General features: G+C 34.0%; 1 protein-coding gene across 5 annotated transcripts in view; it reads right to left on the bottom strand.

The window, feature by feature from the left end:
* LOC148944933 (zinc finger and BTB domain-containing protein 14-like) overlaps nucleotides 1–14,714 on the bottom strand; it is a 68,099-nt gene that overhangs the window by 28,907 nt on the left and 24,478 nt on the right. For all 5 annotated transcript variants that reach the window (XM_089099515.1, XM_089099516.1, XM_089099514.1 and 2 more), the window contains 2 exons: nucleotides 13,552–13,653; nucleotides 9,481–9,544 (listed from right to left, as the gene is read on the bottom strand). In XM_089099515.1, the coding sequence (XP_088955641.1) occupies nucleotides 9,481–9,544; nucleotides 13,552–13,653 (166 nt within the window). The remainder of the gene's footprint in view (nucleotides 1–9,480; nucleotides 9,545–13,551; nucleotides 13,654–14,714) is intronic.

The following is a 14,714-nucleotide window of genomic DNA, read 5'->3' as shown; positions in this document are numbered from 1 at the left end:
GAAAAAGAGCGCGGGGGGGGGGGGGCTAGTTTAACTCTCTTGACTCTTAAAAAGTGAACTAGAACTTTCAATTTCTAATCAAATGAGCCCTCTATGAAGTTTATACGGGCATCCCTTTCAAAAGAACCATACATGCCCTTAGGGCATAACTTCGAACGCCTTCCCCCGGGCCATGGGGGTTGTGACGACACCTGAGTTTTTGTTATCTGACTTTTGAGCAATTTTTAACTTAATGGCTATCTCAAAATTTCATTGGATGCATTTGGGGAAAAAGGGGCATAGGTGGGGGGGGGGGCAGTTGCCCTCCAATCTCTTTTAACTCTAAAAAAAATGAGCTAGAACTTTCAATTTCCAATCAAATGAGCCATCTCTGAATTTTTTACGAGCATCCCTTCAATAAGAACCCTATATGCACCCAGGGCATAACTTAAAACACCTGCCCTCGGACCCTGGGGGGGGGCTGTGTTGACCTCTGAGTTTTCGTTATATGGTCTTTGAACTATTAAAAAAAATATCTCAAAGTTCTTATCGGTTGGGTTTGAGGAAACAAGGGCGTGGAGGGGGGGGGCTAGGTGCCTCCAATCTCTTTTGACTCTTAAAAAGTGTACTAGAGCTTTCAATTTCCAACCAAATGATCCCTCTTTGAAGTTAATACGAGCATCCCTTCCATAAGACCCATATATGTCCCCCGGGCATAACTTACAACGCCTGCCCCCGGGGCCTGGGGGTTTGTGTCGACACCGAAATTTTTGTAATATGATCTTTGAACTAATTTTAACAAAATAGCTATCTTAACATTTTTATTGGATGCATTTTGGAAAAAAAGTTGTTTTTTTTTGGGGGGGGGGGAGGTGGTTACCCTCCAATATCTTTTGACGCTTAAAAAGTGAACTAGAACTTTCAATTTCCAATCAAATGAGCCCTGTCTGAAGTTTATACGAGCATTCTTTCCGAAAGAACCATATATACCCCAAGGGCATAACTTATAACCCTTGCCCCTGAAGACTGTGGGGGGAGTGTCCTGCTCAAACATATAATTTCCAGAACTTTTAACTACGTTGAACAAAATGGCTATATCAAAATTTTGATTGGATGTGTTTGGGGAAATGCTAGGCGTGGAAGAGGTGTCAGTTGCCTTAGAATCATTTTCGACTATTAAAAAGGGAATTAGCCATTTAAATTTCCGATCGAATGAGCCCTTTCTGAAGTTTCTACGACAACGTTGCCTATACAAAACCTTATATGCCCCCAAGGCATAACTTACAACCCTTGCCCTGAGGACTTTGGGGGGGGGGGAGTTGTCATCCTCAAAGACCTAATTTCCAGAAATTAAAACTACGTTTAGTAAAATGGCCATCTCAAAATTTTGATTGGATGTGTTTGGGGAAAAGGTGGGCGTGAGAGGGAGGTTAGTTGCCCTCCAATCACTTTCAAATATTAAAAGGGCACTAATATTTTGAATTTCCAATCGAATGAGCCTTTTTTGAAGTTTCTACGACAACGCCTTCTATAAAAACCTTATATGCCCCCAGGGCATAACTTACAACCCTTGCCCTGAGGGTTGTGCGGGAGTATCCTCCTCAAAAATAGATTTTCTATCTGGAAATCAACTACGCTGAACAAAATGGCTATCTAAAAATTTTGATTGGATGTGTTTGGGGGAATGATGGGCGTGGGGGGGGGGGGGAAGTTGCGCTCCAATAACTTTCGACTATTAAAAAGGACACTAGACCTTTGAATTTCCATTCGAATGAGCCCTTTTCGAAGTTTCTACGACAACACCTTCTATAAAAACCTTATATGCCCTCAGGGCATAACTTAAAACCCTTGCCCTGAGGGTTGTGGGGGAGTGTCCTCCTCAAAAACATATTTTCTTATGGAAATCAACTACGCTGAACAAAATGGCTATCTCAAAATTTTGATTGGGTGTGTTTGGGGGAATTATGGGCGTGGGGGGGGGGCTAATTGCCCTCCAATCTCATTCGACTATTAAAAAGGGCACTAGAACTCTCGATTTCCAATCGAATGAGCCCCCTTTTAAGTTCCTACGATGCCCCCTTCCATATGAAGTACCTCTGGGAAAAAAAATAATAAATAATAATAATAAAACATTGGAGTCGTATGGACTTTGCTATAGGCAACGCTATAGCGTTGCCTATATATAGCGTTTGCCACATCACTTCGCATAGAACAAATTATAGTTGATACTTCGGAGGTAGCTCATTCAAACAGGGAATGAAATTTGAAGTGTCCTTTTTAAGAGACAAAAGTGATAGGTGAACCAGCCACCCCTCTCACGCCCCTTTAGCCGCTTTCCCCAAAAGACATCCAAGCAAAATCTTTGGTATAACCATTTTGCCCAAAATGGTAGGACGTTCCTATCACTATGCATCTGCGGTTAAGATACCCCATCAGAAGCTTCAGGCCAAAGGCTATAAGTTATTCAAGCTCTCCAATGTTTACATATTGCTTTTGTTATATCGAAAAAGAGGCGTGGTTTATCCTCGGTCGTGAAAAAGGCTATGGGTATGTAGGTCAACGTTTTGACAAATAAAGAAACGTATAAACAGTATGCGAATAAAGATTGACAAAGGGGAGTATAAGCAATATTTTAGCAGCAACATATGGTATTAAACAGAAGCTTTCAGGGAAACAACTAATAATACTAATACTGCTATTACAACTGAACTGAATCAAAAGAGTTTAGGTTCATCTAGGTCATAAAAAGGGCATCCGCATGATGCACAGAAATGCAGCAATGTCCTCTCATCAATGGTTTATGGTTTTAATGTGAAACTTTCAGGGCTGTAATAACTACTACTGCTTCTAAAACTGAGCTAAATAAAAAAAAAAGTTGATTTATATTTTTATAATGGCATAGATACAATATCTCAGGAACAGAATAGAGTATTAAGTTGAAATTTTCATGAAAAACTGAGGGATATATGAAACTAAATTAAAAGATGGTATATAAAATAAGACTACCAAGAAAGCGTATATGCAATATCACAGAAAAAGCTGGGTGTATTACGTTCGAACTTTTATTACATGTTTGTGACTGATTGTAGCATGTTGTAGAAAGCATTTTTTTTCCTCATCATCAGCTCCGTTGGTCGGAGCATAGCAGGCGATGATGGTCATTTTTGTATGATTAGATAAGAAGTCCTACACCAGCGCAGTGAATGAAAGGGTGACTTCTAAATGCCATTGCATACCCATCGCCAAACTTCTCTAATCCATTTCCGGTTGTTTTAGTGAAAACAAGTATAATGATGAGGTATTGTCTCAACTTCAACGTATATTCTTAGTATGTATTGAGCAAAATGAAAAACTGAGGGATATATGAAACTAAATTAAAAGATGGTATATAAAATAAGACTACCAAAAAAGCGTATATGCAATATCACAGAAAAAAACTGGGTGTATTACGTTCGAACTTTTATTACATGTTTTTTTTTTATTCAAATTAATTTATTTAAAATAAAAAAAAAAATACAAACAAATTTACAGCGGCCATCTATAAAAACCCGAAGGTTTGTTTACGATGGCTGCAAATCCATTATTATAAAGCTCTACATCCACATAAAAACTATCTCTTTACGGGGAAAAATCAGCACTTGAACTAAATCAACATAAAGAACATCTCCTACTCTAAAAGGATTACACTCTAGAAATCGCAAGTGAGAAATATCACATATTATCCTTAAAACATACACTCAAAAAAAAAAAAAAAAAAAAAACACCAAACACCACACCCCAACAATAACAATAAAAAATAAGAATGAAAGTTATAATTGTAAATATATCAACTATGTCAAAATCAATAAATATCAACGATACTATAGAGCCGACTCCGTGCGCTTTGGCTGGGTAATTTCGCGAAAATGCGACCATTATCTGTCCAAACAATTTTCAAACCAAACAATAATCAAATTCAAAAATCTAATCATTCAGATTATAACCCAAAAGGTAACGCTTCAATCTACTCTTGAGCTGGCCTACATTATCAACTTGTCTAATAATGTGATAAGATGAGTTAGCTTTAAAAATTTCCCAAAATACCTCCGGTGAACACTTATTCAAACATTGATAAATAAAAATTGCTAACTGGTAATCCCGTAACTGATAAATATTTAAAATTTTCAAACTTGTAAAGCAATTCAACGTGCTATTTTCATACTGAATGTAATTACCTAAAATACGAACTATTTTATTCTGTAAAATTTGGACCTTTCTAAAACTTGAAATAAAACTACTAGTCCATAGCATGCAACCATACGATAAATAAGGGCTAACAATAGAATTATATAGTAAAAGTAAAATATTTGACGGTATTTGATTTTTCAGTCTTCTTGTCGCATCCAACCCTCTTGAAATCTTAAATGCCACAAGATCACAGTGTGAAATCGAACATAAATTAAAATCAATACTAAAGTTAAAGTATATAACACTATTTAAATGCTTTAAAAATTCACCGTTAAAAATAATTTTATTATCTAAAACACATGAAACTCCATTTCTACAAAATGTCACGAAATTTGTTTCTGAAATATTCACTACCAATTAACTAGAATTTGTAAAACTTATCAATTGAGCAAGGGCCTTATTTGTCTTCTCAATTAACTGATTCAGACAAGTAGCAGAATCGTAAACACCGTGTCATCAGCAAAAGACTTTATAAGTGCATCTGATATATAAAAACGCATGGTATCAACGTAAATTAGATAAAGAAGTGAGCCAAACACGGAACCCTGAGGCACACCAGAACAATAAAAGTTTTTGGAATAGAATTTTTAATAGAGACTCGAATAATACGCTGGTTAAGATAAGATTCAAACCATTTCAGAATAACCCCTTGGATCCCTAAACGGCTTAGCCTATTTAGTAAAATTTTATGAACCACCGTGTCAAAAGCCTTTCTAAAGTCTATAAATATTGAAAGTAACAGTACACTTTTTTCGAGAGCACCATTAATGAAATCTGTTAGGTGCTGGACTGCAAGTATTGCAGAGTGGTTTTTCCTGATTACAAACTGGGTATCACTAAGAAAACCGTAAGTAGTCAGATGGTTATAAAGTCATCGATGCATCACTTTTCTTACAGCTTAGCAAAGAAGGTCAATATTGAAATCGGCCTCGAATTAAACTGATCAGGCTTTGCACCGCCTTTATGAAGGGGCATAATTTTAGACTCTTTGAGCAGAGCAGGACATTCAGATGTCTTCAAAGAAAGGTTATTAAAAAAAGTCATACACTGTACCAAATATACCAGAAAATGCTTGAACACTTTCAGAGTAATTCCATCATTCCCTGGAGAACTTGATTTTACCAATCCTATTATCTGTCTTAATTCTTCAACATTCGTTTTGTCTGCAGACATTTCCAATCCAACTCCCCTTTCATCACTAAACGTCTCATTAATTTCATTATTTTCATCGTATGGATTCTCACTTATTGATTCACCAATCTTAGAAAAATATTCACCAAAGAAATTAGCCACCTCTTCATTTCCATCAACAAATTTACCATCAAAGATCAGACTAGCAGGATTCTCGGTCTCTTTCTTCTTATTTACGATTTTGTTTATAATATTCCAAGTCGTGTTAGTATTGCCTTTGTTTTCCTTAAATTTATATCCAAAAAATTAGCGGATGCATGACCGCCATAGCCGATTTAATTTATTACGGATTTGTTTAAATTCAGTTAGATCTTGAAAATGGTTACTATTTAAGTAACTCAAATACAATGTATTTCTCCTTCTAATTAAGTCAAGTAGCTCCATAGTTACACAAGGTTTCCGGGGTTCCTTTTTCCTCACCTTTATGCTCTTTACTGGGCAAGTTCTCTCAAATATTGGCTGCAATATGTACATGAACTTATCGAATGCCACAGAAGCACTTTCAGATTCTTCATAAACTGGTTTCCATGACACGATACTTAGTTCCTCTCTAAACTTCTGTAGGTTCTCTTTTTTTAGTTGCCTTCTTTTAACCTTTGTCCTGTTCTGCTTTATCGCATATTGATACGAAGTCACTGCTACTATAGGAAAGTGATCGGAAACCTCATTTACTATAACGTCAGCATAACAGCTATGTAATACCCAGGATTGCACGAAAATATTGTCAATAAGTGTAGCTGACTGTCCTGTAACACGAGTCAGAATCCCAACTAATGGATAAAAATCATAACTGGAGAAAAGGTTTAAAAAATCAAAATTATCATTATATAAACTTAGAAGATCAAAATTAAAATCCTCCATGCCAATGCACTCCAGATTACTCAATTCTAGTGCATCCATTAAACTACTAAAATCATTTTCAAACTCCTCCCAGACTGTACTCGACTGCTTAAAAGCCTCAATAATCAATATATTTTTTCCACCAACTTCCAGCTCAAGAGTAAGAGATTCCACCTTACCTTCTATCCAAACTGATAGGTCTTCCCTTATTTTAGCAACAAAATAATCCTTAACCAAAAATGCAAAACCTCTAGCTCCCATTTTCTCTCTATTCCTTACAATAAGCCAGTATCCTGGAAAATTATATACCGACAGAACATGATCAGAAGTTAAAAAAGTTTCACAAAGGCCAATTACATCAAATTTACTATTCACATTATCAATTAACTGGAGAATTTCATAATACGTTGAAGTTACATGGCAATTCCAATGACAGAGGCAAAACTGATTGTTTGTGACTGATTGTAGCATGTTGTAGAAAGCATTTTTTTCCTCATCATCAGCTCCGTTGGTCGGAGCATAGCAGACGATGATGGTCATTTTTTTATGATTAGATAAGAAGTCCTACACCAGCGCAGTGAATGAAAGGGTGACTTCTAAATGCCATTGCATACCCATCGCCAAACTTCTCTAATCCATTTCCGGTCTAATTTGTTTTAGTGAAAACAAGTATAATGATGAGGTATTGTCTCAACTTCAATGTATATTTTTAGTATGTATTGAGCTAAATAAAACTGAACGAAATAAAAAAAAAAGTTGATTTAGGTTTTCATAATGGCATAGATACAACATCTGAGGAGCAGAATAAAGTATTAAGTTGAAACTTTCAAAACAAATTGAGGGATATATGAAACTAAACAAAAAAATAATTCCTCTGAGGAATGGATACATAGCTTCAATATTCACCTAGAAATTGATGAAGATTTAATGTGATGAAGATAGCTGGTATTTGCTAATGGTTGGGACTTGGCTTGTTAAATTAGTAATACCTTAAGCTTGTTAGATTACTAGTACCTTAAGCTTCCTATGATTACTAGTACATTGAGCTTGTTAGGATCTGTTGTATTTGAATAATTTTGTTGTATTCATATATAAATACAACCTTTTGAGAAATAAATATTTCACTGAACAGCTAAAAATCTAAGCTATGCATTAATTGTTAATTTTAAAAATTCTTAGAGATTCTTATCTTCAAATTATTTATCAATTGAATTGCCAAAATAGGAATCGTTTTATAAAAATCAATTACCATTAGTATTACCATTAATTAGACCAACTAAAAAGTACCATATTTCACCATATTTTACCAATTTTACCTTTTTAACCAATTTTACCTTATTTTACCCATTTCATTTACCGAGTTTTTATTTTAAGGAAATTTTACAACACTAAGGCTATCCTAATTTGTTGCATTTACCTCATTTATTTGACTATTGAAAAATTATGTCATTTTTTTTTTTGAAAAGCATCAGTTTTCTCGCTTAATATCGACATGTTCTTTCTAATGTATAAAGTTCAAGGTATCAGTCAAGCTGCTAAAAATTCAAGGTATCAGTCGCAGTAATATACGTCCCTATAAATCAAACTAATGAAGATAATGACCCAAAGCAATTTTATGCACAGATACAAAAACAAATAGACTTTTTTATGATAATTCCATTTAATGGAATAACAAAAGCGTCGAGTTTCGTAGGATATATTATGGCCCGGTATGGTATTGTGGTACCTTTTATTATAAAAAAAGAGAAAAAAATAAACGAATTCAGACCCTTCAGACTGGACTTATAAGAATTTCAGAAAGTCATACCTCAGTGTTAGGAAACATTAAATTAGGGGATACAGTATTTATTTACTCATGCAGGAAAGATAGGGTGAAAAGACCTTGAGTATTGCTTATTTTGAACAAGGAAGCTCATAAGTCATGTTCACGTAAGGAAGCTCATAATAATTGAATACTAGTTTCTCGCTTTATGTCTAAGAATTTCAAGGTATCAGTCGTAGTAATATACGCCCCTGTAAATCAAACTAATGAAGATACTGACTAAAGGTAATTTTACCGACAGTAGCAAGAACAAATAGACAGGGTCCCAGGTAGAAATATGGTGATTTTATTAGGATATTTTACAACCCAGGCTGGTAAAACACTAATACGGATAGATGGTATCCTAGCATGGATAAATTTGTCGTAGGAAAAGAAAACAGTAATGGTTAGAGACTGCTACAATTTTGTATTTAAAAAAACTATTTAATTAGACCTATATTTGGCAAAATGGCAGAGCCTTATGACCCTGAAAGAGGCATATAAAAGAAAATTAATTACCATCGAGGTATTAAAACCAATAGTTGAAGGATATCTTGAACATGGTATTAAAAGAATACCATGTTGATAGGTAAGCAATGACGCTTACCATTAGTTAAAGGATATCTTGAACATGGTATTTAAAGAATACCATGTTAATAGGTAAGCAATGACGATTACCAATAGTTCAAGGATATCTTGAACGTGGTATTTAAAGAATACCATGTTAATAGGTGAGCAATGACGCTTACCATTAATTGAAGGATATCTTGAACGGGGTATTTAAAGAATACCATGTTAATGGGTAAGCAATGACGCTTACCATTAGTTGAAGGATATCTTGAACATGGTATTTAAAGAATACCAGAAAAACTATAAATCAAAATATACCGAAGTAATAAAACTAGTTTTGGATATTCATAGTTAAATTTAAAGCAGTATTTTGTCACCTTGAGCATTTGAAGTGTCAATATTTGATAAAGTAGACTATTGATTATCGAGTGATACTAAATTATTATATCATTCTAATTTTTTTGGTTTTTCAATGAAAAATATCTCTTTTAAGCCGCATAGAACCTATTATTATTATAATGATTAATAATTATTGTCTATACATCATAATGCTTAACGCCGTAGGCCACATAGTGCATTACATTATTATTGAAAATGTGAAATATTTTTGCTCGTTATTCGGATTCCTTTCAAAACCTTAAGTATTCCTACAGGTAGGTTACCAAGTGAGAGAATGTTTAAGTAAAAGATAGTTCTAAGTAAAATGTGTTTAATTAAAAGATCAGGTTTAATAAAATAATTTACTGAGTTTAAACAAAAGCCATTACTCTTATTTCTTATATTCTAAACAAAATAGGTAAACAAAATAAATGGGAAGAACAAACGTACATATTGCTTTCCTTTACTCTTTAATTAAAACATGAAAGACTAACCTGAAAAATGTATGCGTGTGTTTGGTTTTCTCTCTGTTCTTTCCAAAATCTGATTCCCAATGAGCTTAAAAAAAGAAAAGATTAAACACGGATATATTGACTAATCTCTATAGTTGGGTTATACCTGAATGTCAAACACGTAAGCACACATCTTTTAGTAATGTCAATTCTGTTATTGTTGATGTTAATTTAATTGCTAATATGAAAAAATATATATAAAAATCACATCCACAAAATTATCTAGTTACAACATAGATACAGAATGGGCAAGTGCTTTCATAAAAGATTAGCACAAAAATTTTCCTTCAGCTTCACCACAGAAGTGGTGAAGTGGTGAAGCTTCACCACAGAAGTGGTGAAAAACTTCACCACCGAAGTGGTTTTATATAGCAGGTTATCAAATTTCATCATAATGCATTTATTCATTAATACACAGAAAGGGGTAAATAGATATTCTATCAATTGGGCATAAATATGCACGCTTTTGAGGCTCTATCACCTTTTTCGGCGAAAAATATTTGAAGGGGTCCAGTATACACACAACACCGCTTTACGTTAAATAGAGTAAAAAAGATACATGGGGTTGAAATTTGAACAAGTTGACGAGCCCACCAAACTTGCACGAAGGTTTGAATAAGCCTATTAGCTTTAAAAATAAGAGGTGCAAAATGTTAATAAAAAAAAGACTAATAAGGAATTTAAAAAAGAATATTAATGAATATTATTATAAATATTGATAAAAATAAGAATATTCAAGTATAGACTTCATGTTTTCAGTTGATATAAAAATGAAGATACAGTTTTCACTTGTACTAAGACATGTAACAGCAACTCTTTGCATGGCAAACAAAAAGAAATATAAAATTCACAAAAATAGCTCTGGGAGTGCCTACCCACTTAAAACTATTTGCCTGATTTGCTCCTTACTTACAGTTCATTAGCATAAACTATTTGATGAATAACCTAGAGCTAAGTGTTTTATTTGTTGCAAAATCAACAAGAAAAAAAGAGAATGCCGAAAATCCAGAAAATACACTGCTTTTTTAAAATTTGGATGCATAATAATATCTTCTAGTTTAGCTCTATATCCATTCCGGTTCTAGGCGTTTAATCCCCCCCCCCCTCGCGGAAAATACCCACGGAAAAATATTCACAGTATAAATCAAATGTAATGTGCCATTTAAGTGTTTTTTCCAACTGTTAAACGTTGGTTTTTTTCAGTGACCGTTTTTCCAAGTATTAAGTACTATTATTAGGTTAATGTAGTGTTTCATTTAAGTGTTTTATGATGATGGCTGATCAAAGTTTATGGTATTTGTTCCTTTCATTTATGTTATTTTACTATGTACATGGCCATATATTTGGCTTTAAAATACACTTATCTATCTATCTATCTAACATGCAGAATAATTGTACCAAACACATTTTGCATGCAGACCCACTATACTTTACCTCCCCCCCCCCGTTTGCAAATCTATAGGCCAAATTTATTTCTAAAATAACGAAGAAACTAACGAAAAAACAGGTGTGCTCTCGAATTTTACGCAGCGTAAACTTGATAGAGTGGCACATAATACACAAGTACAAAAATTCCTTCCCCCAACGGAGATTAAAAAATTCTCAAATTTGGAAAGCCTAATTTTCCACGGAGGGGGATTTTCCGGTGGGGTATTTACCGGGGGGGGGGTATTTTCGAGAGTGGTATTTTCCGAGGGGGGATGTATATTCCGGGGGGGGCACCATCCATTCCACTGAACTTTCCCCCGAAGTTTCATCTTTAAGGTCTATTATATTCAAGACTAATTGCATCTAAAACATTTTGACAACCCGAATTCAGTTTAATTTTTTTGACTTTGTTCAATATATTCGGGCGTAGTAATAGCAGCAGCAATGGCAATAACCTCAGTCAAAAAGTTTGTGGTAACCAACTGTAAGTAAGGAGCGAAGCGGCTCAATAGTAGCCAAAACTCAAAGAAACAGAGAATTGATAAACGTAGATACATCAAATCGAATTTTGATACTTATTTAAAATACATAAAATTCATCAAATTTAATGTTACCCATCAAAAGTTAAGAGCCTGAGAATATTTTCACAATTTTCGAAAAAGGGGAAAACCCCCCAAAACATCAATTGATTTTGCTGAAAATGACGCCATTAGATTTAGCATATCAGTAACATACTACATACGTTTCAAGCTCCTATGTACAATAATGTGGAATTTTGCATTTTTTGCCAGAAGAAAGGTCACATATGCGTGTTTATTTGTTGTTTTTTCCCCCAGAGGTCTTCGTATCAAACCAGTGATCCTAGAAGATCAGAGAGGGCACATTTGACCGTAAATCAAAATTTTTAGTGCCCTTTTTAAGAGGTTAAAAATATTGGAGGGCAACTAGCTCCCCTCCCACACCCCTTTTTCTCTTTTAAGTCGTCCCATAAGAATTTTGAGATGGCCATTTTGTTCAGTTTAGTCGTAAGATCTAAGAACAATGTATTTGAGAATGACTTGACCCCAATACCCCCGGAAGAAGGGCTGCAAGCTATGAGCTCTGCTCATTGTTTGAATTAGTATTGATTATTAGGAAGTGTACTGATATTTTTTTGGGGAGGGGGGATTTTTCTGGCAGGGAGGTTAGTTTATATGGGAATATCTTTCCATTGAGGAACTTTCCGTGGAAAAGGGGATTTACCATGGAGGGGAGCCACACTTCCCGGCATTATTTAAAAATATCAGAAATTATTTTTAAAAAACAAGTTTTATCAACTGAAAGTAAGGAGCAATATTGAAACTTAAAACGAACTGGAATTATTACGTATATAATTGGGGTTACCCCCTTCTCAATACCTCACTCTTTACGCTAAAGTTCTTTTAGATCTTTTAAGATAGCTTTTTATTCTAATTAAACGGCTCTTGTGTTTCAAGAGCAATTCATAAATAATCGGAACTAAAAGTCAATATAAAGTTATATATAATGTAAAAGTCATATATAAAAGTTATATCTGTAGATACAATTTTTATGACAAAAAAAACTGATTTTATTTTAAATATTATGTTTTGGTAATTACAAAAAGAAGACAAAAAAAAGTAAAAAAGAGCACACATCAGTGCAACCCATGCAAAAAGTGATTTTCCTTGTTGATTAATCCTGGGCGCTGTGTGAGACAGCCATTGCATTTCCTATGATGTATTTCTTGTTTTAATTCGATGTCATGTTTAGTTTGTTTCAGGGTGATCTTTGAAAATCCTTTAAATTGTTTTGATTTACATAATAATTGCTATTCTAGGTCAAAGGAAGGGGTTAGTAGTGAAAAACTCGGTCGATATGATCAAAGACTTGAGAGCCTGATTAGAGCAAAGCCAGAACATTTAGTCTCTGTGAGAGGCAAAGCTGATATACCTTTTTCAGAGTTGTTTAAGTATGATTATTTTCACTTCTTCACAATAGTCTATCATCCTAGGTTAGAGCTGAGGCAGATACAAATGAAGTAAGGGTAATTCAGATAGTCTGTCAGTCCTGTGAGCCACTTGAAGGGTATTGGAGACCAAAATATGATTCAAAATTCACTATGTCCACAGGACTTGCAGATAAGTAGAGGAATGAGACTGTTCATATGGGCTTTACCAACTGGGAAGACCCACTCAATTCAGCTACTGCAGAAACCATGATTATTTGCAGTTACAACTAAATACCTTTTCCCTAAATTGCTAGTTTGTGAAAACAAAATGTCATTTCTTCTTTATGGGTAAGTGGAATAAAATTCTTTTTACAAGGAAGACAAAAAAAAAAACTAAATTTGAAAACAACAAATAGGCCTATTTGACAAACTGGACCTTGTTTTAGTCCCACTCTCTAATTGAATGAACATCCCCTAATCGTGATTTAAACAGAACTTTTACTTTTAGTGAGCATAAACAGATGATAATCCTTAACTATTCTTATTGCTGATCTAAAGATAGAAAGAGAACAACCAGTTACTTAAATGGAGAGAGACGTGGTTCAAAATAAAAAGCAATGATCGATCACGTGCTTTGAAAAAAAAGCTAAAATTTAATATAAAAAACAAATACTTACTTTTTCACTGCCATAATCAAAATATTCTCTATCATCTTCAAATTGACTAGAACTATTGTCCTCCTCTTTGCCAATACCTACAGCAAATTCATCTTTGACTTGCTGAAAAAAAAAACAATCCAAATTAAAATGAATGTTATCAAAGGATTAATATGAACAGAAGGGAAAAATTTGATCTTCCATCCAAATTATGTTTTTTTTATGTACTGATAGATGTACTGTCAAACATCATGAGAAAGTAGAGGTTTCTATCTATAGACTTTACATCATCCTGTTCAGCAGAATACAGACAAATTTTGATAGCAGTTTTTATCACAAAATATATTGCATGAATATCCTTTTCAAATTAATAACTGTGGATGAATATGTGGAGGGCCATCACCATAGTTATAAAAAAAAACTCTTAACAGCATACAACCGCACATCCTAGTCAAAGACTGGAGAAACTGGCAAATACAAATCGTGAGCAGAGAGTGAAACTATCAAATTCCGCAAGAAAACAAAATTTTAAAGAGGAAAATTCACTTTTATTCTAACAGACACGGCAGTGCATATCCCAAGAGCGAAATTACTAATATATGATATTAATACATTATATAGAGCAAAATACAAAAATGTATTTCGTTCTCAGATTGCGAAATAATAAATAATTCTTCAAATATAAAATTTGCAGACTAGCTAGCATACAGTAAATTCCTCAACTGAAAACAGTCTCTAAAGGAGATAACATTGCAAACTTATCAAATTTCAAAAAAAAAATGAAGAAGCCTAAGAAGGGGCAATTTTTTTTATTTGTTTTGCACAAGTGTTCTGGATGTGTTTGTTTTCCTTAAAAAGTGTAAACATATCATGCATAAAGATAGTGGGCAATGCCTATTTCCAGCAGGTATTGGTTTATCTTGTAATGAATAAACATTAAAAGAATTTTCTTCACTTAAAAGTAATGTGTGAGGACCCTAATCTCACATTTTACATCTCAGCTCATTTCTGAATATACAAATGATGAGTCTATTCAAATCAGTGGTCAAAAGACTTTTATTTCAATTTTATTGAACTCCTCTATCATTGTCTGATATGACAAGAAAAAGAAAAATTAAAATTAAGCAGTTTTGACAAAATCAGGCAGCACTCTGAGCCTATTGGCACTTTGAACTAAACAAAAC

Source organism: Artemia sp. Qi Xiang Cuo, chromosome 13, assembly GCF_049724085.1.
Source record: "Artemia sp. Qi Xiang Cuo chromosome 13, ASM4972408v1, whole genome shotgun sequence".
NCBI classification, from domain to species: Eukaryota; Metazoa; Arthropoda; class Branchiopoda; order Anostraca; family Artemiidae; genus Artemia; species Artemia sp. Qi Xiang Cuo.
Note: the sequence above shows the minus strand (reverse complement) of the source record. Positions and strands in the feature narration are given on the sequence as shown.